The 26,924-nt window shown below is 44.5% G+C and overlaps 1 protein-coding gene across 4 annotated transcripts; it reads left to right on the forward strand.

Moving 5' to 3' along the window:
* Window positions 1-1,262: 1,262 nt before the first annotated feature.
* Window positions 1,263-26,924, forward strand: MTMR9 (myotubularin related protein 9). 4 transcript variants are annotated; one of them, XR_012632789.1, is made up of 12 exons: window positions 1,263-2,058; window positions 4,937-5,045; window positions 5,760-5,885; window positions 13,056-13,229; window positions 15,183-15,400; window positions 16,466-16,627; window positions 19,151-19,292; window positions 19,864-20,084; window positions 22,109-22,260; window positions 22,990-23,087; window positions 24,401-24,569; window positions 25,548-26,923. XR_012632789.1 is itself a non-coding variant. In XM_074895468.1 (11 exons), exons 1-11 carry the CDS (start codon window positions 1,874-1,876, stop codon window positions 24,470-24,472), a joined length of 1,659 nt encoding a protein of 552 aa, XP_074751569.1. In that variant the 5' UTR covers window positions 1,263-1,873; the 3' UTR covers window positions 24,473-26,923. The 4 variants fall into 4 exon arrangements, 3 of the variants coding, with proteins under 3 accessions (XP_074751569.1, XP_074751571.1, XP_074751570.1); XM_074895468.1 differs by having other exon boundaries at window positions 24,401-26,923; XM_074895470.1 differs by lacking the exon at window positions 24,401-24,569 and having other exon boundaries at window positions 25,548-26,922.

The raw sequence follows: 26,924 nt of genomic DNA on the forward strand, positions 1-26,924 counted from the left end.
AGGTCACTCTATGGCCATGTACGGACACAAGAAACCTGAAGTTCAAGTATCGGGCAGTGTGAGGAAAAGTATGAGGATCACTGAAGAGGGGAGAAGACCCTTGCTCTGTGTTTACTACGCACGCTCAGACTATATAAATAAATCCTGAGAACTCATTAGCATAAGACTGCCTTGTCTGAGAAATCTGATGAATATGTCAGAGAGGGACCTGGGGGGGTGATTGACAGCTGGCTGAGCAGGAGCCAGCAGTGTGCCCAGGGGGCCAAGGAGGGCAATGGCATCCTGGCTTGTGTCAGCACTGGCGTGGCCAGCAGGGACAGGGAAGGGATCTGAGCCCTGGGCTCGGCACTGGGGAGGCCGCCCCTCGATTCCTGGGTTCAGTTTTGGGCCCCTCACCCCAAAAAGGCCATTGAATGACTCGAGCGTGGCCAGAGAAGGGCAACGGAGCTGGGGCAGGGTCTGGAGCACAGGTCTGCTGGGGAGCGGCTGGGGGAACTGGGGGGGTTCAGTCTGGAGCAGAGGAGGCTGAGGGGAGACCTCCTGGCCCTCTGCAACTCCCTGCCAGGAGGGGGCAGAGAGGGGGGATGAGTCTCTGGAGCCAAGGCCCCAGCGCCAGGCCCCGAGGGAATGGCCTCAAGCTGCCCAGGGCAGGGTCAGGCTGGCTCTGAGGAAGGATTTCTGTGCAGAAGGGGCTGTTGGGCGTTGGAATGGGCTGCCCAGGGCAGGGGGGAGTCCCCGGGATCCCTGGAGGGGTTGAAGAGTCGGGCTGAGCCAGCGCTGAGGGATCTGGGGGAGTTGGGGGGGTCAGGGGGAGGGTCATGGTGGCACCGGAGGAGCTTCAGGGGCTTTTCCAACCCAGCTGGCTCTGCCCCGCCGCCGCCTCCCGCCCAGCTCCCGCCCGCCCCCCGGCTGCTCTCAGGGATCCGCCCCTTTGCCCGCCCCGTGGCTCCGCCCCCTGCCCGCTCTGCGGCATCGCCCCGCCCCTTCCGCAAGTCCCGCCCCGGTGCCGGCTCCCGTTCCCCATTGGCTTCCCTCCCGCATGGCCCCACCCCTTTCTCCCCGCCCCCCATCCGACCCCGCCCACCCCTATTAAATTCCGCCCTTCCAAAGCCCCGGAACGGTTCTTGTGGGCCCTTGGGGCGTGCCGGGCCCCTTGCGGCGGCACCACTTCCGGTAAGGGCAGCTGTCCCACCCCCCAGGGGGCGTGTACGGGCGCTGATTGGGCATTACACGTCACGTGAGCGCCGAACATCCGGGGAAGGGCCCGTCCAGCTTCCGGCCGGGACCGCTCGGCCGGGCGCCTCCTGCGAGCGGCGGGGCCCGGGGGTCCTGGGGCGGCTCCGCGGCCGCTGCCTTCCGCCCTCTCCCCGTCTGCCGCCCGGGGCTCCCCTCCCCGGCTCATCCCGTGCCCTCCCGCCCCGCTCCGCCGAACCCCCCCGCGGCCCTGCCCCTCCCTTTGTCAAGCACCGAGGGTCTCCCCGCCGCCTCCCCTCTTGTCAGCCGCTGAACCGCCCCCCGGGACCCCTCGGTCCGGCAGCGGGCATCCCGGGGGCCCTGTGAGGGCACCGGCCTTCTCAGGACGGGGCTGTGGTGTCTCCCCGTTCCTCCCCTCCTTCTCGCCTCATCCTTCCACTCTCGCCCCCCCGGCATCGGGCAGGCTTTCAGCAGCGCGCCGGGAGGCAGCATCGCCCCTTGGGTTCTGCCCCTGCGCCCCTTCCGGGGCACCGCACGGGGCTGCCAACCGGTTGTAGACCGTCCCGAGCTTGTCCCGGGTTCCCCATCCCGTCCCCGTTGGTGTTGCTGAGGTTACCCGTTTCCCCACCAAGTCTTTGTGGGATAGGCCCCCCCAGGCCCCTCCTCTTTGCTAGCGGGCATGGAGTTTGCGGAGCTGATCAAGACCCCTCGAGCGGACAACGTCGTCCTGCACCGCCCTTTCTACCTGGCCGTGGAGGGGACTCTCTGTTTGACTGGCCATCATCTCATTTTTTCTTCACGGCGTCAAGATAACGCCGAGGAGCTGTGGCTGCTGCACTCCAACATTGATTCTATTGAAAAAAGGTACGCCTCCTAATTTCCCTGCCTACCCATTCCTTTCTGTTTGTGTCTCGTTGTGGGTTGAAAAATGGTTGTCAAGACTGGCCTATAGCTCAGCTGACTCAAATCCAGGTCTGGAGAGGAGAAACAACAGCACAGGGCAGAATATTGGCACGGGCCGGTTGGTTCTCATTCTGTTTGGACATTGATATTTGTTGCATCTTCAGATTATTTTGTTTGTCATATACAGAGTTTGAATTTTTATGTTTAAACACCTTTGTCAACAGTACTCTGTTAATTGTTCAGTGGATTGCATCAGTAGCTCTTGAAACACTTTATAAAGGATGAATCTCTACCACCATTCAACGGAGATGGAAGCCGAGGCACTGATCAAGTGATTTGCCTTGGTTCGTGCAGCAAAACTGATGGCAGAAGTGGACTCCGGACTTTCACAGCTCCAGATCAGTCTCCTGCTGCTCGACAGCATCATCCCTTTACTCCTCCAACTGCTTATGGAAATCAATAACACTCTAACAGCATATGCCTTATGGGAACAATGTGGTAAAGCTGACTTGTAGCTGCAGCACTCCCATTTTTTTTTTTCTTGCTCGTCCCCTTTTGTTACAGGGACTTCAGAGATTAGTAGTACTATCACTTCTGTCTGCTTGAGGTGTCACGTTGCCTCATCATGCTTTCCTCGTTGAGTGGCAGTCCTGTCTCACCTGGCTGTTGTCTTCTGCTTTGTAACTTTAGTCCTTTTCTCAGTTTGCTCATAATACTTTTTTTTGTTGTTGATTACAAAGTCAGTCCCCGGTTTTCCTCACCTCTTAAGGAAAGCTGGAACAACAGATCTCCTTTCTGCCATGAAGACTCAGAAAAATCAAGCAGCAGCCATAAAAAATATCAGGTTGCCTCAGAGCCTGAGAATGGGTGAAATAACTGGGCATTCATTTTGTTCCTGCTTCTCTGAGCATTTCTGTATTGGTTTCAGGATGGAGAGTAACAGAGTGGTGGAAACCTGAGGAAATTGTTCCTGTCTAGTACTGCTCAGTCATCAGGGCAGTTTGGCCTCATCCTCCTGCTTGTACTAAATCAGCTGTAGCTCTATTTTGAAAATTATTATGGACCAGCTTTTCTTTCTTTTTTTTATGAGCTTAGTTGCAGTCTTAATGTAAGTTAATACCAAGTAAGCAAGGAACATTGGCAGTTATGGCGAGGGAGTAGTGCGTTGCTACCTAGTATGTGATTTATAACAGAGCTTGCTACAGCTGCAGATATCAACTGCCCTTGTTGCCAGCCCTAAATTCTGTAAGGTCTCAAGAGTAAATGTCTGTCTTCGCTCCTGGGAGTAGCTTTGTGTGAATGTAACTGAAACTCTGCCATATAAAAGGATAGAAGTATGTCCTTCTCAGTGCTGGAAAAAATGGAAGAACAAAGCTCTTAAACTGATAAAGGTTGTAGAAGGGTCCAGTTTGGCACTGCTTCAGGTTATTAGTGCACAACAACTGTGGCATTGTGCCAGGTTCATAAAATCTCTTCTCTCACTTCCATGATAGGAGTGGTTTTTTGCAGAAAACAGTGTTTTCCGTAACTGTCAGATGGTCAGCAAACTGCTACTTAAATTTTTTGTAGGTTTTTAAGCAACTTAAGTATTACCTGTGTGGTTCGTGAAGAAGTGGAACAGTCTCTGGCCACCTCCTGTGCTGGTTTTGCTTAAAAAAAAAAAACCCACAGCCCTGGTGATGTGTTGTAGCTGCGCTGTGTTATTACCTTGGAGAGCTGTGGAACAGCGCTGCAGGGAGGGCAAATGAAGACTGGCTCTGCTGGAGTGGCAGAACTTTTCTGTCAAAATGCCTGTAGTTCTTCATTCATCACTACCCAAACTATAATTGGTTCTGTGTGTCAACCTTAGTCTGTACAGAAGAAATAATAATGACCTTTCAGCTGTAATAATAATTCTAAAATAAATTGCAGGGACCCTTTGTAGCACAGGTGAAGCAACCCAAAGCAACAGGTCTCCTCTTGGAGTGTGTACAGCTCTGCCCTTGTGTGTGCATGGTCTAACGGAGGGTTAGACCACGACGGGCTGAAACTTGGTCCTTCGGGTCTTTCCTGCTTCTGCTTCTCGCATCGCCCTTGGCTGCTGCAAGTGCTGCTGTGGTGAATGAGGAGACTCAGCTGCTTTTCCTTAGTTCACTGCTTTGTGAACTAAAATCTCCAGCGTTCCTGTGAACACTAGTGGCTAGTTGTAAGGAAAACTCAGTTTCTGTTCAGGCATCCTTTCAGGTACGTAAGGAAGACTGGAGAGGGCGTCTGTGAGCTGTGTTTGTCTTGTAACGTAGAGCTTTTTCTGGGTTGACTTGCATTGTAACCAGCCGTGATTAAGACCTTAATTTCTCTGAGGTCTGCAGAGCAAATGGCTCCATGACACTGCAGGTATCAAAGCAGACTTTCTTATTAGAGACATGTGGAGTGTAATGTAGCCAGACTGAAATATTATTTTAAAAAATTAATTCAAATGTTTTTAATAATCCTCAAATTGTCAGTTCAGTACTTTAATGAAACTGAAAACTTCCTGCCGAAGCTTCCAGTACTGTCAGAAAATACCTAAACACACCTTTTCTCTTTCATGTTTTAAAGAAAAGCTGTGAGGAAAATCTTTTCTTTATCTTGTAATACTTACTCTTCCACTCACTGCTGCATCACAAGGATAGAATTTTTTTTTAAAAAGCGGACCCCAACTTGCAAATAAAGAGATGGTTTTGTTTATTTTTTTTTAAAGATGATACTGGAGATAAATTACTACTAATGGCATTGTGTTTTGTATGTATATGTTGTGGGAAGATACCTCATCACACCTTAAAGATCCTGTTCTTAAGAGACTCTTCATGTCTTGCTGTAGGTTTGTGGGCTCGTTGGGTACCATCATTATAAAATGCAAAGATCTGCGAATTATTCAGCTGGATATACCTGGAATGGAGGAGTGTTTGAACATTGCTAGCTCTATTGAGGTAAGAATTCATACTGATAAATAACATCCGTGTTCTCAGATCTTGGCCTGACCTCAACTTATTTTCCAGTTAGGAAGGTTTTCATTGATGTTCTGGAAGGCTAGTGAGAGAACGGTGGAATTGTGGAATATTTTCTTTCAATTGCTAAAATATTGTTTGTTGCTTGTAGGTGTTTTTCTTTAAAAAAAAAAAACAAACCAAAACCCACCTAACCACTCTGTTCTTCTTGATCAAATATCATCTTGTAGCATTTGGGAAAATGAAGTTTAGCTTCATTATGCTGGAGCATGAGGAGACAAAACAAATCAGACTAGTTGTGTTTTGTGTGTCTCAACATTAAGTGACTGCTTAAATTTAAGCTCTGGTTTTAGTAATCGGCTAAATGCCACGTAGGATGTGTCCCGTTATACCTGTTCAGTGTGCACCTCTCTCATCCTTTGGTGTGCTGTTACATAGTGTAGCCTGTGGAAATGATACTCCGTGTACAAAGTTGCATTTAGATTGTCTGTTAGAATCTGCTTTTGTTTGTGCTACTGGTTTTTATGTATTAAACTACCCTGTGGGTAACTCAGTATTTCAATTTTAATGGCTGTATGCTTTTAGGTGGCTTAAATTTGCATCACCGATATTAGTGACTTATTTGATGTGTGTCTTTTGGAATAAAATAGTAGTTTGAATGAATTAAGTAACTGTTTATTTCTCTTGCCTACACAGGCACTTTCTACCTTGGATTCTGTCACTCTCATGTATCCCTTCTTCTATCGGCCCATGTTTGAAATCATTGAAGACGGCTGGCGCTCTTTTCTGCCTGACCAAGAGTTTGAGCTCCTCAGTTCAGTGGTAAGTTGGATATTAAGGATTTGCACAGGCACTCGGGTATACTTGTGTCCAAATTTTGTGAAGTATTTCACCAAGTAGTGTCTGGACTGGAAATTCTGGATGGTCACAAATAGCTGTCCGGTGCCTGGGTGAGAAAGTGAGTTCAAATATTGATTCTGTAAATACCAAGTATTTCTGTTTATGTGCTAAATATTCCCGTTGAGCACTTGTATTTCACCTTGTACAAATGGAGTTTTGAGGCCTGCTTAAAAGTTACCTGGGAGGACATGAAGGGAGGAAATGTTTTTGTCCTTATTGTAAGAAGAAATTTAAGATTTGTGGTACGGAACTTTGAATCTGAAATGGAGTGGGATGAATCTTTGTCAACCCCTTTACTGCAACGAGGCTGTTTTTTAAAAAAAATTGCTGAGGATTTCGTAGCTCTGTAGGAAGATGACAGTAGGTAAAGATGCCCAGTCTGAAACTCTTAGCTCTAGAAATACAGGGAGAGAGCAGGAAATTTCCAGTCCTGTTCTTCCAGGTGCTATGAGCACACGCTGATATTATTGTCTACCTGTAGGGTAGGAATTGTTCTTGTGGCGTTGCCTGTTCTATCTGTTATTCAAACTCCATTTTAGGATGCTGAATTTGATATAGTGGGGACTGGCGTGGTTGCAGGAGCCTACCTATTTTAATAGTGCCTTGGGTTAGCATCTGTGTTCCAAGGCTTTGTTTCACATTAAGTATGTGCACTTGCTGCATCATCATAGGTTTCTGAGACCACATCCATTAGTACAGCATCAAACAACATTGATTTTTTTTTTTATCTGCAAACCAGCTTGTCTGCAGCATTTATCACTTCCTGTTCATGACTAATAACTGAGTAATGTGATTAGCTTGACCAGATTCATGTGATGAAGTCACTAGAAAATTAAAGGAGTTCAGAGATCTTTCTATTTTTGTCTCATAACTAGAGTGCTCTCGCATGTCCTATCTTCAGCTGCTGTCAAAAAGACATATAAGCTGACCTGTTATAATAACTAGCACCACAGTTTTGGTTTTAATTTCAGCTGGGGAAGTCAAACATGTGTTCTTCTATTTGGAGGCAAAGCAGCAGATGCTTTCCCAGCTCAGCAGAGGAAGCTTGGAGGCATTTCAGTGAAAATCAAAAGGCCAGAAGCTGAAGCACTATCTGGTGAGAAGGGAGGAATGTGAGAGAGGGACTGGAGGCAGCAGAAGGAAATCCTTTGGAGCTCAGTGAAACGCTGCAGATGATTCTGCTTCCGTTTGCTTTTAGCTTTCTATGTGTAGCTGTAACCTGTTTTTAGATTTCAGGGCTCAGATAACTTCTGATGCTTGTATTTACCAGCATGATACAGGTGCTAACGTGGATCTATTGATATGCTGCTCTATTTTTTTTGTTTACCTTTTTCTGTCAGAGGTTTAAAAATGCATTGATTACTTATTTGTGAATTTCTTGGCTTTCTGAACATTTGCTCCTTGGGAGGCTTACATTTAAAAACCAAATTACTTTAGAGTGCTATGTTTCAAGGGCAATAATTCATTTCTTTAAAATATGCATGTCTAACAGCTGTTGATTCATTCTTGACTTTTAACCCAAAACTTCATATGTAACTCCTTTTTAATGAAATGGTGACAAAAGCCATGTTCAAATGACTTGCGTTTCCTGAATAACAGATAAATATACTGTTGACCAAATGTTTCTTGTTCTGTAATTAAACTGTCTTATGTGACAGGCTAGAACAAGTAAATGGTTGATTTAATTTTTTTTCTCCCGTAAGTCAAATGAGTAGAATTCAGAAGGTTACCTCCCTCTCCATTTAATCATCCATCTGGATCTGTTATGCCTTACCTTCCCCAATACGGCAACAACTTGTCAAAAACTGCTTTTCACCCACACTGCAGCTCTAGTAATACATTAATTCCACATTTTTCTGCTACTGGAGAGTTGTTTTAAATCTCTGACACATTCTATAATGGCTAAGTAAAACTATAAGAATTAGGATTTTTAAAAAATGTTGGCTAATACATGGAAAATGGAGATAAAATGTTGTTATACTGTATAATTATAATTTATTGGTTTATCTTGGCATATGTTGTGCCAGATATGTTTGTTCTCCCAACACACATACCCGCTGTGTGATTTCACTGCTTTGCATTGATGTGACAAAGTGTCATCCAGCACTGCCCCTAGAATTTGTCGCTTAAGCACTTTGCCCCTGCAGCTCAGTTCCAGGATCAGGGAGGCTGCTGTACTATCACAACATCCTTGCATTTAGTCTGTGAAGGTGTTAAGGGAAGAACTGTTCAGGCGAGTGCCTTCATTTATCTAAAGAAACTGAGGAATTACTAAGTTTCAGTGGGCTGTCATTTGCTGATGGCTGTTGGGGTGTGTGCTACGCGTTTATTTTCTTGGGAATAACTTTACAGCACAGGTCAGAGGGGCTTTTGTCAAGTGTCTTCCCATGAACTGCTGTTGTGATAAATCCAACATACCAGAGTAGTTCAGCTGGGAATATGAAGAAATCAGCTCAATGTTTCACTAAATGTCACAGCAAAAACTCCACAGCGCCTACAGGCTCCAAATTAATTGTACTGCAAGGTGAGACTTTGAAGATACTATAGGCAAACATATGAATGGAGTAAAAGATGCACAGGATAATTAATGTTTACTCATCCAGCTTTTGGCTGTGTGTTGTGTTTTTGCTCGCAACACTGGGCACTACATGAGATCTGGATGGGTTATAGGTGTGTCAGGTGAAATATGTGTAAACATTCATATTCTTCACTGTGCTACTGCTTAACAGTGAGTGGCTGAATGGAATTAGAGGTGTCTCAGATTTTGTCTGAGTAGTCAGAGAAGAGATAATAGGTTTCTCTTCTGCCAGATTCTACAGCTGCAGGGTACTGCAAACTGTAACTCTGGAAACTCAGTTTCATCTTCAAGTTAAGTGCAGAGGCCCTGAGAAGTTTGTGCACTGACAGTATAATGAATGTGAAGGTATTTTGTTGCCACAAAATTTCATTGCCGCTTTCTTCATTCTTTTTTCTTTTTTTTTCCCTTCCATTTTGTTGTAGAAAATTACTCAGGATTCTAGTTGCTTTATCTTCTGTACTGGAGTTCCTTAAAAACTTGAGTTTTCTGGTTTGGGGCTCAGTTCACAATGGTGCAGATAGCCCATATTTTGCTTTTATCAGACAAGCATCAATCTTTGCTCGCATCTGTTGTTCTGCTTCTTGTCCACGCACAATCTGTTACTAACAGGGCTTGTTGCCTTCTGCCTGTTCCTTGGGAATGGCCTCTGTCATTGCTGCTTTGCAAGATCCTTCGAGGTCCCTGCTGGTTTCTTGACTTTTCTTTTAAGGCTTGTTAGTAGAGCTCAAATTGTTTCACACTGTTTTGTGAAAAACAACATCTCCTAGCAATTAAAAGCCTTGGGAGGAAGGATAACTTGTTTTAGCCTTTCAGTAATATTTGAGTATCAATATCTCTAACAAGTACTAGGACAAGAAAAGTAGAAATGTAAGTTAATCCTGCACTGTGTTTAAGAAAATATTTCTGACTATTTTTTTTTTCTTTGGAGTCTTCTTTCTGTTCAGCACCCAATCCTTTGCTGCTTCTGGCCTTAACTGGAATTAACTGCTCATTTCTTAAACTACAGATCTCTCGCTGGAAGAAGTAAATCTTAACTTTGTACTTTCTCTGAGTTTCATGCAGCATACTAGATGAAATAGGTGATGTCTGAAGATAAGCTCCACCTCCTCTCTCTCACTGCAATCCTTACAGCTTCCTGTATCTGCATCTACTGCTGCACTTAGTTGAACTGCTGTTACCTCACTCTTCCAGTTAGTAATGGCAATTTTTTTTTCCACGTTGCAAACGTGCCTCAAGCAAAAGTCAAGAGACTTGCGCTGTTGGGTTTTACCATTATCTGATTGATGCTGGAGTATATTTTAACGGTCTGAAGCTGGCATTGCAGAGGTTAACTGTATCTCTGTAGAAGCTATGCTACAGAAGACAAATGGTGCTAATTGCTGCTGATCTTTTCCTCCTTCCCATGTGACAGTAAATTATAACTGGATGACACAAGTATCGTCTGTCTCATGTTATAAATGGTGAGGAGAGGAGGTTATGGGCAGAGTTAAATTACCTAAGTGGGAGATAAATCGGGTCAATACTCTTCCATTCCTTTTCATACTAGTGATATCAGTGACAACCAGTCTCAAAAAGCATACCACAGAGTTCTGACTTTGCCTTCCCTCCATCCTATGTGGCGGTAAGGTATTTATCCGTGTTTTTCTCATTGTAAACAAATTGCACGCCATCATATGAAATCTGCTGTAATTTGACATAGACACCCCAAAAAGCTATAAAAATATCATTGTTGGTACATTAAAAACATGAGCTGTGACCAGCTGTCCTCCCTTACATGATCCAGAACTTTTAATCTCTGCCTATGATGCGATTGCCAGAGGCTCTGTAACTGTGTCTGGGAGAACCTCTGCTTTTTATAAAATGTAGATATTCAGAGAAGCTGTTTTGAGGCTAATGAATAATGAAATAAGCTTGCAACAGGGACAATGCAAAACTGTCCAGACAGGCTGCTGAATGCTGGTAGCAATTGCTGTTTCTGACAATGATAATGCACACAGCGTGTACTTTTCCAAGCATCTTTTTCTTAGGCTGCCACCAAAAGGGATAATTTTGCTGTCTCTTATACCACACATCCCGTGCCTTGGATCTACTGATGATGAATAGTGTTGTGAATCAGTTCAGCTCGCTCGTCTGATGGAAAGACTTCATTGCAAGAGAATCTTTCTAAATCAATCCTAGTTTTCCATCAGACCAGTGAGTCATTTTTATAACCAGATACCAGTCAGGAGGTGTAAGGCAAGGGGTAGGAAGCCTCTGGAAGAACGAGGAAAAGAGACCTACTTCTGATCAGAGCTCTAATTAATGCGTGCTAAACCAACCTTCCTGAATTGATGTGGAGTTTTTTTGTATTTTGTTCCTGCATAATTTAACTGTCATGCTCTTCTCTTACTTTCTGGGATACCTGCTTTATCCCTTTTATATACCTTTATTCCTTTTTCATACCTTTTTGTCTAGCTGAAACTTTGAACACAAATGAGCAGAGTTTATAGCATCTATATGAGGTCTCTACCTGCTACAGTGGCATGCAACTGGTTCCCAGTTTATACTGAAAACACCTCAGCTGAGGAGTTCCTTAAGATCTTGTTTGCTTTCTTACCCCTGTGTCATGTCAGTGCATAGGAGTTAAATAAAAAAAAAAAAACAACCTTGAAAGCAGCTGCCTGTTCCTTTTCAAAATGTTTTTGTATTTCAACTTCTTCGTGTCTGGAGCTTTCACAGGCAAATTTGACTGCTATTCTACTGATACTTTTAAGTTACTTAAGCTGCTGTTAAAATTAAAACATGTTGTAGAGCCTTTTGGGTTATTTTCCCCACCAAGGCTTCTGCCAGCAGGTTTTGTTGGCTGTGAGGAATACAGAGTAAGGATGCCCTGACTGAAGATGCAGCCCAACCAAGCCACCATCCTGCTATCAAGAACCATGAGCTCAGTTCCCTGCCAAACTTTAGGCAAGGTTCTGCTGTGTGCTATGTGCCCTGGGGGGAAATATATGCCTCATGGCCATTTCATGTACCTGGATGGTGTCCTTAAGGCAGCAGGCAGTGGTGTGGTACCAGCTCAGAAGCAGCAAGCCCTCCATGAAGGCTGGGCTTGTCTGAGGCTGCAGTTAAGGTAGTGTCAGCTCTTCCAGCCTGGACTTCAGTAAGTGAGGAGTCCTCGTCAGTGAGGCCACTCGTTGACCTTTGGTTTTGTCTAAGGTGGAGCCAAGTCCTGTGTCTGGCCCTGGATATCGGGTAGCCTGAGTGCTTGTGCCAAATGCCTGCGAGGGTGCAGGGTGCCAATATTCAGCACTTTCCACAAGCGTTTGGCTGTTGGAAGCTGAAAAATTATATAAGAGGAGTTCATGATGAGATCTTTGTGCTTAGATGCTGTGCTGGTTCCAGGAGGTGCTTTTGAAGCTGTAGTGATTTATGTAGAGCAAAGACCATAAAAAAAAAAACAAAAAAAACCCAAACCAAAACAAAAAACCCCCCAAAAAACCCCCACAAACACACACACCCCCCAAAAAAACCCCAACCTGGAAATGTTAAATTGCTCTTTTAACCTGAAGGCAGCTTCATTGACTGGAGTTGGTGGACACTCTTGACTTTCTTGGCCACCTTTGTCTTGTGGATGGTGTTACTAACTCTGCTCTCAGCCCAGAGAGAGGTTTAAGCCCATTACCTGCATCGAAATAAACATTTTTTCCTCTAAATCCGCTGATGTAGGAATACATTTCTGTTCTGGGATCTCCCTGAGAGACATACCCTGCTTTTACTTCCCGTGGGATTGAAGCGATCTGCAAATGCAGTAAGCTCTGTTGTAGTGTGTACTGCAGACACGCTGTCTGCTCTGTCTGTGAAATAATTACAAGCCACAATTGCCCCGTTTCTGACCGCGTAGGCTTATTTTGTGCTGTTTGAGGATGTGGATGAACCAGATGAAGAACCGTTGTTCAACAAGTCCTGCACCTCAAGAACCAGACTCACCTGATGAAGCTCATAAGCAACAGAAGAAATTATCTGCACGCTGGGTAATGAGCTCTGAGAGCTGCTGCAACAAGACACTATGACTGCAGGCAGCATCGAGAGGTGTGAGGGGGGAAAAATAATCAGTCAACAGACCTATAAATGGATAATAAAAGAACTAGGCAGGGATATACCTTCTAGTAACTGTAATGCAACATCTGAGAGGTAGGGGATGAGGAGTGCGCTGCAGAGAGTGGCCAGGGTTGTTTATTCTTGAATGGCATCTCTTTCTGCTATGTTTTTGTTAGAGGCAAGGTACGATGCTGCATTTGATCTGATTAGTTTCATTATGCTGTTCAAGGGAATCTGGATTCCTGGATGAACAAAAGTGATTATGCCAATAGTGACAGCTGAGCTTTCATCTGTGGTGCAGGTGGAATAGATCACCAATATTATTTCTGCGTGTGTTTTATCCTGAGTAGGGAAGTGCCTCTTCCCTGGTATGTCATGTTGTAACAGTAATAATCTGTTTTCTGATCCAAAGCCTATACGTTCTGATCTTTTTTCAGACAGATGAATGGCGTCTAAGCTGCATCAATAAGGAATTCTCTGTCTGTCCCTCCTACCCTCCAGTTGTCATTGTCCCCAAATCCATCGATGATGAAGCGCTTCGGAAAGTTGCCATGTTTCGCCATGGCAGTCGCTTCCCAGTCCTCAGCTATTATCATAAGAAGAACGGGATGGTAAGTTGCATTTGAGTAGTGGGTGTACCTGAAGGAAGTGTGTGAATCTGTTTCTTTAATGAAAAAACTTGTGCTCTAGACTTAATACAGTTCATGAGCCGTTCGCTTGTTTTATTTTCTGAATTTACTAAACGTATGCAGTGAAACTGGTTTCGGGTGATGGAATGCATAATCTCCATCCTAGAAACAGCTATTAATCCACTTGTTTGGGAGTGTATGTGGCATGAGCTTGCTCACAGCAAGCTTTATCTTTATTTGCCAAGGAGCTTCATGCTGAAAGGATGGCAGGAACCACATTGTCCTGTCTCTGGGTGGTGGGCTGTCTCCTTCGTAATAGTCACGATGACAGCAAGTGTGCCCAGAGCCAGCACTGCTTCTGCTGTGTAACTGTCGAAGGAGCGATCAGAACAATCTGTTCTCTGAGCCTGTCAGTGTAACACGTTGCGGGAGCACCAAATTCTTGGTGTTGCCCAGACTTTGCCACCTTTTGACAAGCCAAAATCTAATTGAGGGACTGATACGCTGTGATTAAGAAATGTACTTTAGGAAATTGCTGAGTAATTCTTTGTAGCTCTTGCTGATGTAACCGGTTCTGAGGATGTTGGGATGTCTAACCTTCAGCTTGTAAACTCCATCCAGGCTTCTGAGTCGAATGCTCTGTGTTCTCACCGCCCGTTGCCGAGATTTGTAAACCCTGAATTAAGAGTTCATCTAGTCTGACTTAGTAGTACCTTTGGGTTTTTTTCGCTTTCCTTTAAAATCAGCCATCCACCAACTTTGTCACAGTTGTGCTTTCTGCTTTTTCTCAGCTTGACTGAAAACTGTTGAAGGAAGATTTGTTCAATTATCTCTCCTCACACTTGAAACACGCACAGTGAGGAATATAATAGCATTTAGTTCATAGTGCTTGAACTTGTGACATGTCACGTTGCTCTTCTGACTCTGAGTTCTCGAGCATAGTTGGGGTTGCTGACTGGCTGCCCTCACATTTTAGTTATCATTTGAGCTGCTGGGATGCTTTTTGAATTGAAAGACATTTACTGTAGAGAAATCTCAGCTCATAAATCTGTGGTTCTAGGTTTATTAGTCTAGCTACAGGGTAAAACTATACCTAGGAGGCATCTTTAACAGATGAATGACTCGACTGTCTTTAAAAACAGAGTTGGGAAGAGACTTAAAGATGACAGTCCTGAAAATGTTGGTTTATAAAGGAGCCATCAGCAGGAAGCCAGTTCAGTGGCTCACAGGGATGGTACTACAGGAGTACTTAAAGGGATAAAGCCTCTGAGAAGACATCTGTAACTTAGAAAGTGGCCTGCCAAATGATCGCTCAATTCAAGGATTTCTAGTTTGCCTTTTAAATAAATTACATCCCTGCAAGCAATTGCACTTAAAAGAACTGAAGGATTGGGGCAAGGGAGAACAGCAACTGTAGGAAGAACTAGAGAGATGTTTTTGTGTCCATCAGGGCATTTACTTGTCTGCGTCCAGGCGTGGTGGATCAAACTTGCAGCAGGTGGAGGTAGGAAATGCAGTGGGGTGAGAGCTGCACCTACTGCTGTAACTCCACAGAGAAGAGCTGGAGATCCACGAGGGCCCCACTTGAATTTTACCCCTGACCTGACGGCGGAAGCTTTTTTTAAGGTTGAGCTATCTCACTCCTGTAAGCATTCTTGCAGTGACCTGAGTTTTTATGGAAAATAGGAATATTCTCTGTGAATTTCAGCAGCTGTAGGGAGCCATTCTCCATATCTGGTGTTGAGACCCAGTGACCTAAGGCATCAGTTGGCAGTCTGCATTTCCAAGCCCCTAAGAAATCCTCCAGTGGAAGGGTGTCCTTTGCATAGTGAGTTTAAACCTCCAGTTCTGGTATTGTAGCTCAAGAGATTGATGACTTTCAATCTTAAGTCTCTACATTTCCAGTGCCTAATTCATGGTTATTTGTCCCCGCAGGTCATGATGCGAAGTAGCCAACCTCTTACAGGTACTAATGGAAGACGGTGTAAAGAAGATGAGAAGCTTATTAACGCCACACTACGGCCTGGCAAGCGTGGCTACATCATTGATACGAGGTCCTTGAATGTTGCCCAGCAGGCCAGGGCCAAAGGAGGAGGCTTTGAACAAGAAGCACACTATCCCCAGTGGAGGAGGATTCACAAATGCATTGAGAGGTGGGTGAAATCACCCAGACTCTCCTCTGTGCTTGGCTTTGTAGGGTTGCACAGGCAGAGCCATGCTAGCTCCATAAAATATTTGCTTCTGTAAGAAATGGTTGTGCACCTTAGTTCCTGTCAACAGGGTCACGTTCCTTTTTTTGGTGAAATCATGGTATGTAAATGATAAAGGTATTTAGCTTTGGAAAGCTCTGTTCCCTTGTTCTGAACAACCTGCTGCAGGTGTCAGACATCAGGCATCTTTTTCCCTGTGCCATCTCTTTCTCTGAGCATCTGTAGCTGCTCTCCAGCCTTCCTGCGTTCCCCTTTACAATGGTGCACAGGAATGAGAAAGTCCCTTGCCAGAAAATTCTGCAGCTGAGGATCTGTTTTGTGGCAGTCACGCTTCTCTTGTGCAGTACTGTTCTCTTGACATCTAGTATTGTTTGGTCGTTTGAAAACAAATTACTGAATTAAATAGACTTAGCCTGACCTTGTTTAATCGCTCTTAAGCCTTAGTTTTGGGGAATCCTTCTACAAGGGCATGCAGTAATGTTACTGGAACTATTGGAAACCAGCTAATCTGGAGCACGTCCCCTGTGAGGACAGGCTGAGAGAGTTGGGGGGTTCAGCTGGAGAAGAGAAGGCTCCGGGGAGACCTTAGAGCGGCCCCCCAGGGCTGAAAGGGGCTGCAGGAAAGGTGGGAGGGACTCTGGATCAGGAGGGTAGGGATAGGACAAGGGTTAATTGTTTTAAACTGACAGAGGGGAGATTTAGATTACATGTAAGGCAGAAATTGTTCCCTGTGAGGGGGGTGAGGCCCTGGCACAGGCTGCCCAGAGAAGCTGTGGCTGCCCCCTCCCTGGAAGGGTTCAAGGCCAGGTTGGACGGGGCTTTGGGCAACCTGGGCTAGTGGAAGGTGGCCCTGCCCGGGGCAGGGGGGTGGGACTGAATGATCTTTAAGGTCCCTTCCAACCCAAACCATTCTGTGATGCTTTTGAGATCAGTGTATTTCTGTAAGCATGTTGTCCTGTTTGCTGTGTTACTACTTATGTTTTCAATAATATTTTGCTTTTCCCAAAGGTTTAATATTCTGCAGGAAAGCCTCATCAAACTTGTGGAAGCTTGTAATGACCAGTCACACAACATGGACCGCTGGCTCAGTAAACTGGAAGCTTCCAACTGGCTGACCCACATCAAGGAGATACTGACTGCAGCTTGTCTAGCTGCCCAGTGTATTGATAGGTAAATCTTTTTCAGAAAAACAGAGTTTTTCCTTCTCTCATTATAAACTGCTTGTTAAATACCTCTATTTCTACTTTAGGTATTAGTAAGTGGCTATGGTGAACTGGCTTGCTTGCACCCATGCAGGATACTGCTTCATCATCATTAAGTAGTGTTCCTCCAGTAAATCATGCTTGCATTTTTGGAAGTACAAGCCTGAGGGAAGAAATCTTGACTAGCAGCAGGCATTAGGTCATCCTGTTAAGGTATATTCCTGTGTCTGATGCAACCAGTCTAATTTAGTTTATTGAAAGTTTAGGTTAGAGCGTGACCATCTGAAATACTGTTTGGTAGCTTAGTAAAGTGAGAACACAAAGGGGTTTTTTTAAAAGTCTTTTTTTTTTTTTTTTTTTTAGCTGAAACTTTCCAACACCCTACCTCACTTCCAGGGATTAAAACAGTGGCTTTTCCTTTTTTTTTTCCCTAGGAATTGGTCCAGTGCTTTTTCCTCTTGAAATTTTGATCTTCATTGTCCTGCCTAAGCAATCCTGTTCATCCCTTATGCGTGCTCGTGGCCTCTTTTAACCTGACATTTCTTTAATAAATGCTGCTGACTTGCCTAATTTGTCTTCAGACCTCCGACTGGAGAGCAAAAGCTAGCTGTCAGGTGACAGGGTTTGTCAGACCAAATGCAGGGGTCTAAATGTGATTTCTTTATGGCTCTGAGAGTGGAAAGCCCTTCTCAGAACTCAGGGAGAACCTAGCTTTTTCATACCACCTAAGGAATGTGTTAGGCTGATACACAAGTAGGCTGAAATGCCGTCTCACTGATAAATCAGCATTACTGCATTAAAATATGAGTTGCTGTGCTTTTTAAAAGCACTGATGGTGCCTGTTTAGTTATTGGCTGTGCCAGAGAAGGAGTGCTCTCGATCAATAGTTTTATCTCTTAATTCTTTCCCTCATGTGTATAACGAGAAAGATCAGTGATGAAATTCTTCTGGCTTGTTGGGACAGTGGACAGTTTCATCATTTTTAACCTCTACTTTGCCTTTTCTGTTTACTTGGAGCTGTGGCAGGCCAGCTCAGCATTGGTGCCTGGCCCGCCTCATCCAGAGCCTGGACATCGTAGCTGAGCTCGTGAGGATGGTTCAGTTGTTGGCTGTGGGGAGGGAATGGCTGGGACAGATCTTGCAGCATCTTAAAGGTCTGGAGCCTGAAAGACAAAAGGTGAAAATAGTGTTATCCTGGTGTGCCCCACTTTGAGGAGTGCATAGGCTTGCAGTTGGCTGATCGTGTTTGGCTGTTAAGCAGCCTCTTTATCAGCTGCTGCCTGGGGGAGGAAGAGAAAAAGTATCTGAAGATTATCTACACCATAAAGGCACTGGGTTTGTTTTAGACGTAGGAATATAGACAAAGCTGTTGCAGTGCTTAAGGTGTAGGGTTTTATGCTTGTCACCTCAAAAAGCAAGTAATGTGTGCAGCGTTACTTCTAGATTGATCTTTCTTACCCATGCTTTGCTGTTTACCTCGGATCTCTGCACAGAAACAAATACAACCTGCAGTTCATTTCCTTTCTAGGTGTAAGGATGTTGGGAGCAGTGAGACATTGGATCAAGGTTTGGGAAGAGTAAGGGGAGTGAATGCCGTTTAATACCATCCAGACCTTCCTTCAGGAGCATATGGATGAGATTTTGATATTGTAGCCAAATACAATAGGATGGAGGAGAGGGGAGGGAATCAGCTGTTCTGATTCCCCTTTGGATTGTGGGGAGTGACAGCACATGGGCCCCAGCAAGGTGCAAAACCTTACTGCTCCAAACTCTCCAAGCTCCCTCCGCTCCTCACATTGTTCTTGCTGAATCACTTGTGCTGGCTGGTGAGTGAGGAGTCTTTGTGCTTGGCTTTTTGACAGGTTCCCTTGCTCAGCACACTGCTGCCTTTCTGGAGGCCAAGCTCTGCCTTTTATTTCTTTCTTTCTCCTGAACTGGCTTTTGGGTTAACTTTTCTTTCAATAAACCCCAGCTGAGGCCCAAATGCAATTAAGCCCAGGTTTGAGGAAGATTCTCAGAGTATTGTTTTGCAGAGCATCTGGGGGGATGGTACGTCTTCACTGCAGTGCCTATGGGGAGATTTCAGAGTATTTAGCAATAAATGATACAAGCAAATTTTGAGATGGGTTTCCATGCTGTAAGTAAAGGAGGTACCAGTTCAAAATAGCGAGAACCACAAAAGAGGTCTCACTGTGCATGTTCTGTCAATGTGGCTAAGGGTCTGGATTTCCAGAGTGCTTAGCCAGAAACTAAGCCTTACATGATGCAGAGCTCTGGTTAGTGTTGGTGAGGATCCACGTGGAGAAGGTGGTATTGCTTCTGCGTTGGGTGGGGAGAGAAGAAGGGGTAAAGAGCCAGTGAAACCTCAGCATTGTCAGGGTAGCGACGCTGGTGTCCGTGGGATGTAATGGCACCTGCTGGGATGCATGCGTCCTTGGGATGGCTTCTACTCATTCATACTCTTATGCTTTTCCACCTTTTTCTTTCCCAGGGAAGGTGCATCAGTGTTAGTCCATGGGACTGAAGGAACTGATTCGACGCTCCAGGTAACTTCTCTGGCACAGATTATCTTGGACCCGAGGTGCAGGACCATACGTGGCTTTGAATCTCTTGTTGTGAGGGAGTGGCTGCAGGTAAGAAATGCCTATGGACCAAACAGCAATCTGTTCCAGTGGCAGTTGTATTGAGAAATAGCAAACAGGTTGGGCCTTGTTGCAGCCCTGCTTAGTGTAAATGGCCTTAGTCTTATGAGCAGCATCGTTAACTGAGTCATTTGTACCTCTGGTACTGCATGGGGCCTCTGCCTCCCCTGGTTGTTGTTTTCATTTTGGGGAACTGCCTGTTTTGTGTGCTCAGGGTGAACATCTCTTTAGAGAACACCGTTCAGACTACACCACAAAACCTTAGTTCTACTCATTGTACTTTTGCAGCTAATATATATCCTCAGCGTGGTCCTTTGGTGCACCTACACCAGTTAGTTCTTGGTAAAATTCTCTGATCAAATACAGGGCTGCCTGAAAAAAGGCAGCAAGGTTGCTCATGGTTCCTAGCAGTTTGTTACTGGATGCTTGATGAAATCACTGTTGTAGAAAAGAGTAATAGCATAGTTGCATGGGCAGAACTAATGCTAAAGCTGTTTTGCTACACGTACTACTCGCATCCCAGTACTTTGTGTGTGATGCTTTCTCTGATTTTTATGTACAGGCTGGTCACCCTTTTCAGCAGCGCTGTGCCCAATCGGCCTATTCAAACAGCAAGCAGAAATGGGAAGCCCCGGTGTTTCTCCTCTTTTTGGACTGTGTGTGGCAAATCCTTCGTCAGTTCCCTTGCTCTTTTGAATTCAACGAACAGTTCCTTATTATGCTCTTTGAACATGCTTATGCCTCACAGTTTGGGACTTTCCTGGGAAACAATGAAAACGAAAGGTTGGTGAGGATGCTTGCTTTGAACCCTTTAAATACTGGACTGTATCTAACCAAAAAAAAAAAAAAAAAAAACAACCCAAAAATGTTTCTTGGTTTGAAAAAGGGTGAGGGTGCTTGTGCGGTCTCCCTTAGCACGGGTGAACTTCTCTTGTTGCAGTTATAGTCTGATGCAACGTTAGGGAGCTTGTCCCTCTTGTAAGTGAGGCAGTGTGACTAAAGAAATTTGCAGCATGGTCAAGGAGTTGCGTTAGTCTTCTCAGGTAATACCTTAGACTGTCTTTTCTGTTTCCCTGTGTGGCCTTGAAAAATTTCCACCCATCACCAGTTTAGATAGTCTCTTACACAGAAAGTCTTTCCACAAAAGAATAAACAGCCAGAGTTCAGCGATGATGTGTCATAGCTGTGGGAAGCAAACTTGTCTGTGCAGGCCTGGAGGAGAAGGTCAAGGCAATCAGAGGCTGAAGCTGGAAGGTCTGGTTCTTACCTTAACTGTCAGGGAGGAGGAGCATGACTCTGTAGCCTGATGGTCCTGATGCCCCTAGGAAGGGAAGGCTTTGGGTCTTGCCATTAACGGCTGAAAGTGGAAACCAAGGAAGATGTTGTGTCAGAGGGATCTGCCTCACAGCTACACCTTGGCAAAAGATTTACTTGTTTGGTGTCATGATTAGGTTTGAGGTGGTTTTGACCATGTAGTACAACTTCACCAGAAGGACCAAAAATCCCTCCAGCCTTAACCTGTGACTTGGAGAAGTGTGATTGGCGGTTGGTTCTGAGCAATGTGCCGACCTCAGATGGGTGCTCCTGCAACTTTGAAAGGAAACAGGACTGCGTTTTGCTGGAATCTGCCTTGTCAGGTAGTGATGGGCCTGTGCTGAGCTTAAAGGCCACAAGCTTGTAAGGTAGCTGAGCAGACTAGCACCTAGCTTCTGAATCCCAGCCTGGGTTAGATGCTGTGCTGCACCAGTGGGGCAGCTCTGGGCATGCCCTGAGTAGGGCTGCTGGGAGTAGTAAACAGGGTGGAGCCCGGGAGGATGAGAGCCTCCCGTGGCAGATGGCAGCTGCCAGAGAGGTTTGGATTCCGGTTTGGAACTTGGCAGTTCTGTTCTCTGGACTCCCGACTCCAGTAAGACCACTTCTCATGATCTTCTGCTTCAGTGAAGACCACGGAATGAGGAGGAAAGAAAAACAGCTGATATTACACATAAACAATTCAAAACTTCCTGTAATTCTGTCTGCCCTTAAAGTGTTCTTTGCTTGGAAGAGACTCTTCTGCCTTCTGCAGGGCTGCTGAACTGAGCACCTACAAAACCAAGTTAGACTTGAAACCAGTAAGATGAAATTTGAAAGAACACTGACTTACATCTGAACATGTCACCATGTGAGCACAGGAAATGTTTGAAGTCTGGTGTTAAGCTTGTGCTGCCTGAATTATTCACAGGGACAGTAAATCTCCTGCCTGGGTGGAAGTTCCATTTGCTAGTGCATGCGGAATGAGGTTTGCCAGAATCTAAGGAATAGAGGCCCCTTTGTAACTCCTGGAGGTGGGTTTGACCCAGGAAAATGTTTCCTGCCACCAGAGGGACCTAATCAGACGTGCCCATTGCACAATTCCAGCAATAATACTGCTTTAATGTACTCTGATCCTTCCTTGATGCAGACCTACCACACCTCCCAGCTCTGTCTTAACACAAGTTCAATCCCTTTTAAAACCTGGTAGTCAAACACTCTGGGAAGGTGACTGATTCTTTATCTGGACAGAAGGCAGCTAACTTCCACCCAACCTATAAATGTTATTTCCCCATCGTTTCTTCAGAACTAATTGTAATTGGCCAGGTGGAGTAAATTGCTTTAGTTTTACACCCTGTGCCATGTTGGTGAGAGGTATTGAAGGGATTAGCCTGCGTTGTCTGGGCTAGTAGCACATGGGAAAGCTTGTGGCATTCTAGTCTGTGGGGTTCTGATGAAATAAAATGAGTCTATACAGCATAAAAGTGAAAGCTAACTTCTTCTTACGGGTTTTCTAGGTCTAAGCTGAAGCTGCTGCAAAAGACTATGTCCCTTTGGTCCTGGGTGAACAGGTCTGAAGAGCTGAGCAAATTCCAGAATCCTCTTTTTGAGGCCAACAGCCTTGTCATCTGGCCCTCCGTTGCCCCACAGAGCCTGCAGCTCTGGGAAGGTAGGTCAGGCTTGCTTTTTCTGTTACAGGCAATTTTGTGGCTACTTGTAAAGCTTCTCAAGTGTTCAATCCTGTTGTCTCTGTTCCGTGCTTGGTCTGCCTCAGCTGATGGTGATCTCATTCCATTTGAAATCTGTTCCAAAATATTTTTGGCATGTACCATCCCCAGAGGCATAATGCTTTCTCCTTCTAAGGTTTGGTGACATGCTACTGTTTGCCAGGAAGCCTTCCTAGTACCATTAAACTTCTTAATGCAGTATTTCTGCAGTGATAATGCCTAAGATGTTCTGCAGGCCTAAGGTTTTTGTTCTATATCCACCAAGACTTCCCTTTCTCCATCGCTTACGATGTTGGCCAGGAGAATCTGTGTGCAGTAGGTTCCCTGCTGCAGAAACTTTCTCCATCCCATGTATGCCATCTTGTTAACAAGAGTTAAATTACACTGAAGCAAGCAGGCTGTCACGGCAGGGTGGAGACTGAATATGGATTCATCTGATCAAATATGAGGAAAAAAAGGAGTGAAACCCCCTCGTTTTTTCTTTATTAACCCTGTTTGACAGAAAAGTGAACTCTGAGAGGGGGAGGTCTGTATTTCTAAATGGTATTTGGGATGGCTAAGGAAAAAAAAAAGTAAAATATGCACATTACTTGAGAGCTGTTAGAATGTGAATAACATTTCCTCCTTGTAACATGAAACCCTTCTAACTTGTGCTGTTTCTGGGCTTCCAGGTGTCTTTCTCCGGTGGAACAGGCCTTCCAAGTTCCTAGATGAAGCCCATGAAGAAATGATCAGTATTATAAAATATAACAAGGAACTTCAGGCAAAGGTTAATGCATTGAGAAGGCAGCTAGCAGAGATGGAAACAGATGATAGGATGCAGGAGAACCTGTGAGCTGGCAGGGCTTTGCCTCAGGTCTTTCCTTTTGAGTCCCTTTTACGTTAAAGACTGAACATGGAAAGTGCATGTATTGCAGAGCCCTCAGTCCTCCTCCCACTGCCGAAACCTTCACTTCACACTATGTACCTCTCTGCTTTTGGGAGGGATTTCTGTTTTGTTTACAGAAGACATACACAACTGGGCATAGTGTCCTCTCTTGGCAGCTTTTCTGTCTCAAAATTGTGTACAGTGTCAGCAGAAGCTGGAACTCTTACCTCCACCCAACTCTATGGATAACCAGGATGGGCCAAGAGACAGGATGTTTCAAATTTATTCTGGACTTTTCCTGGTTTTGTTGAACTCTCTAAACACTCGGCAGGATTAAAAGACAAAGTTATGTGTAGATAGGTAAAGGCATTTTGTCTGAAAGCACCTTTTCTCTCCAAGAGCAAGTAGGACAGATTAGTTCTTTAGTTTCATAGAAAAACTAGAAAATGGTATAATCCAACTACAGGTTCTACCAGTCTGTATGATACTCTCAGTAGCCTTCACATCTAACACTTGGGTTTTTTTGTGTTAAACATTGGCTTGGGAGCAGTAAGTTGAATACCAAACCAGAGCAAGAAATTTCAGTGCAATATGGAACTGAAGTAGGGATTCTGCTGCTAATGTTTAAGCCATGATCTTCAGGTGGAGTTGTCCCTCATGGACAGATATCTCCTAAGGAAAAACAAACTTTTTTTTTTTGTTCTACCTGGAAATCAAAAAGGTTAAGTAGTTGGTGGAGGTGTTCACTTGCAAAGCAGTGGCTCAGAGCTGTCCTAACTAGGGCCAAGCTGCCTGCTTGAAAACTCAGCCTGCACTGGCTGTTTTTGTAAACTTGAACAGGTTCTCAGCATTGCTAGGGTGCAAGAACAGCACTTAATCTACAGCTCAACAAAACACTTTTTGTGCCACCTGGTGTGCTTTTTCCTCTCATGCTCTTACTATACATTTGATGAAACATCAAAAGCAGAAGTTGGGAGTTCAGGTGATCTGGCACATGGGGTGGCTGCTGCAGATTGAGGCCATCACACTACAAAAATGCTAATAGTTTAGATCGTTTGTAGCTGCTAAAACTGCTTAAATACTTTAGGGATAAATGTTTTTTCCAAGTAACTTTGTATTTTGTAGCTGATCTTTGTTTCTGTGACTGCAATCTGCTTTTATAAAATCAGAGGTTTTGCTAGAGACTTATTTCTTGTTCTCCTTTAAAAAGGCAGATAAGAGTGGATCTGAAATACTCCCCTAGGCATTTGTTCAGCTTGGTTCCATTGATAGCTGTACATGACTGAGAAGACTTGATTTAACAACAGTGCTTGTGGCTGGGATTATCTGAAAAGGCCCTTGCTGTTGGCCTGTTTCTGCTGGAATGAACGGAGGCTGTGTCAGGTCGGTGGTGATCTCTTTGGGAACTGTTGAGCTTCTGTGACACTTTATGCTGTTTTGCAGTGAAGCTGCCTTTATTTAAAAGCCACTTTGCATAAAAATAGATATATGTGAAAATGCAGCATCTTTAGCTGTCATAGAAGTAAACTGGAGAATAATCTGCAAAACTCATGTAACCACTAAAAATATTCTAAGTTCTGTAACCAAGGAAGCGATATAAAATTACATGATAGTGATTAAGTGCTACCTTAATGCCTTCTGCTTCGGTCCTTATTTCCCTAATTATGTTCTTCTTGACTAACCTAAACTTCGTCCTAAAGTCATTTGGCTTAAAAAATAAAAAGATCCCTCTTACACCATTGTTCACTTAAGGCAAAATAATAATTCCCCCTGCTTGTAATACCAATTTTGCTTAGAGATTGACAGTCTTTTTTGCTAAATCGAGTCTGCCACGGGGAACTTTTCTCAGGGTGGCTGGTGACGGGTGCTGTGTAACAGGGGAGGCACAGATTGCCCGTGCTTTCTCCTACCTCCAAACACTGGCTTCTGGAGCTACCTTCTGGGTATATTGCAAATGTAAGGCCTTAAAAATTATTGCTCACCCTTTAAAATGATGTCTGTGGGATCTGCACCTGCCTGGATGTTGTATCCCTATCCAATTTGGAATTTCTACTGTTCCTGTAATCTGAAATGCATTATCACTAGCCAGATGGGAAGGATTCAGAAGGCACTATTTTCCCCATAATAGACTATACATAAAACACACTTAAAGGTTATGTAATTTCCTAACATAGTAATTATATATTGAGCTAAATAATAGAGAAGCAAAGAGGGTTTTTTTTTCTGATCTAATTGCCTGGCTGCTCTGCTCTCGCATGCAAACTGCAAGCATCTGAGGAAATTGGGTAACCAGCTGTGACAGCTAACAAAAGGCAGAAAATTCTCTCTGAGCTGGCATTTCATCCTCGACTTGTATTTCAGGACCGAATCCACCCCTGAGTGCTGTGCGCTTGCCTTGGCTTAGTGGTGGCGTGGATCACAGCCCTCGTGTCAAAATGCTGGTGGTGTTCTGAGCAGCCACAGCAGCTCCTTCCCCCATTTCCTCTGCAAGCAGCAGGAGCTGGAGGCTTAAGTTAACCTGCAAATCATCACCTTCCTGAAACGTACAGTCCTGCAAGGTGTTGCAGGGGATGGAGTTGAGATGTGTGGACCCTTGCAAGTCCTGCTGGGAGAAGACAGTTCACTCGTGTCAGGCTACTTGTGCGTTCTCTTTTAACCTTTCCGTTCCCAGGCTGCAGTCTGGTGGCTACTGCTAGTACTCACCAGAGCACGCCAGTTCTTTGCTTACCTGCATTTCCACCATATTTATTTACATATTTAATATTTGATAACCAGCTTGCTTGCTCTTAGAAGGGATGCCTGCTGGACCCTGCCATGCACGTCGTCTGTGTCTCCCTGAGCTTTAAGCACTGTGGCAGTGCCCGGCTCTTTAGTCTGACACTGCCTTACACTCTTGCTGACACCTTTGCTTCTGCTCTTTTGCACATAGATATCTGTGTAAGAAGCTGAACACTGAGGACCCCCCTTACCCAAACTCTGGGGTCAGTCAATGCGGACACTCTGCCATTTACCAAAAAAAAAATAATAAATAAATAAAGGGAAAAGGAACTAACTTGCACAGTTTTCATAAGGGAATATGTACCTTCAATATTTTGATTGTATTGATCTAACTCTTGAATGTGGCGACCGGTTTAAGTGCACTATTGTCCATGTTGCATATGATATAACTTAAATTGCACTGTACAGCATATTGGCGTCTCATGTATGCTTTGCTAAAGCCTTGGAAAGTGCTATCGTGTACAGGTTCCTATTTGAGGGGAAAATGTCTATACTAGCACTCCCTTTTTTTGTAACTGTGTGACATTGAAGAACACTGTGTGATGTGTGCTATGTATCTGTTAACTCGTACAAATTTAAATGAGCGCACTTCTGTCCAGACATCTGGAATTGCTAATTGGATTTGGCTGCTGCATCACTCTTTTTTTTTTTTTTTTTTTTTTTTTAATGAAATAAGTAACAGGGCTGGGAGTTGTGTGCTATTGTTAGATGTATGCCGTATGTGTACAGAATCCCAGCTGCTGTGGTGTTGAATATATTGCAAAAAAACCAAAAGTGAGGAAAACTATCGTGGCTTCAATTGCTTAGCCTTTCGGAGGGAGAAAAGCAGATAAAAGTGGCTGTAAACTTTGCTGTAGATATGTTCTCCACACAGTAGAAATGTCTGTTCAAATTAAAACCTTGGAGACTCTAAAAAGTTCTTTAATTACAGCGTTGAATCTTCTTTATTAGTCCTGCCTT

Source organism: Athene noctua, chromosome 1 (genome assembly GCF_965140245.1).
Source record: "Athene noctua chromosome 1, bAthNoc1.hap1.1, whole genome shotgun sequence".
In the NCBI taxonomy this organism is placed as follows: Eukaryota; Metazoa; Chordata; class Aves; order Strigiformes; family Strigidae; genus Athene; species Athene noctua.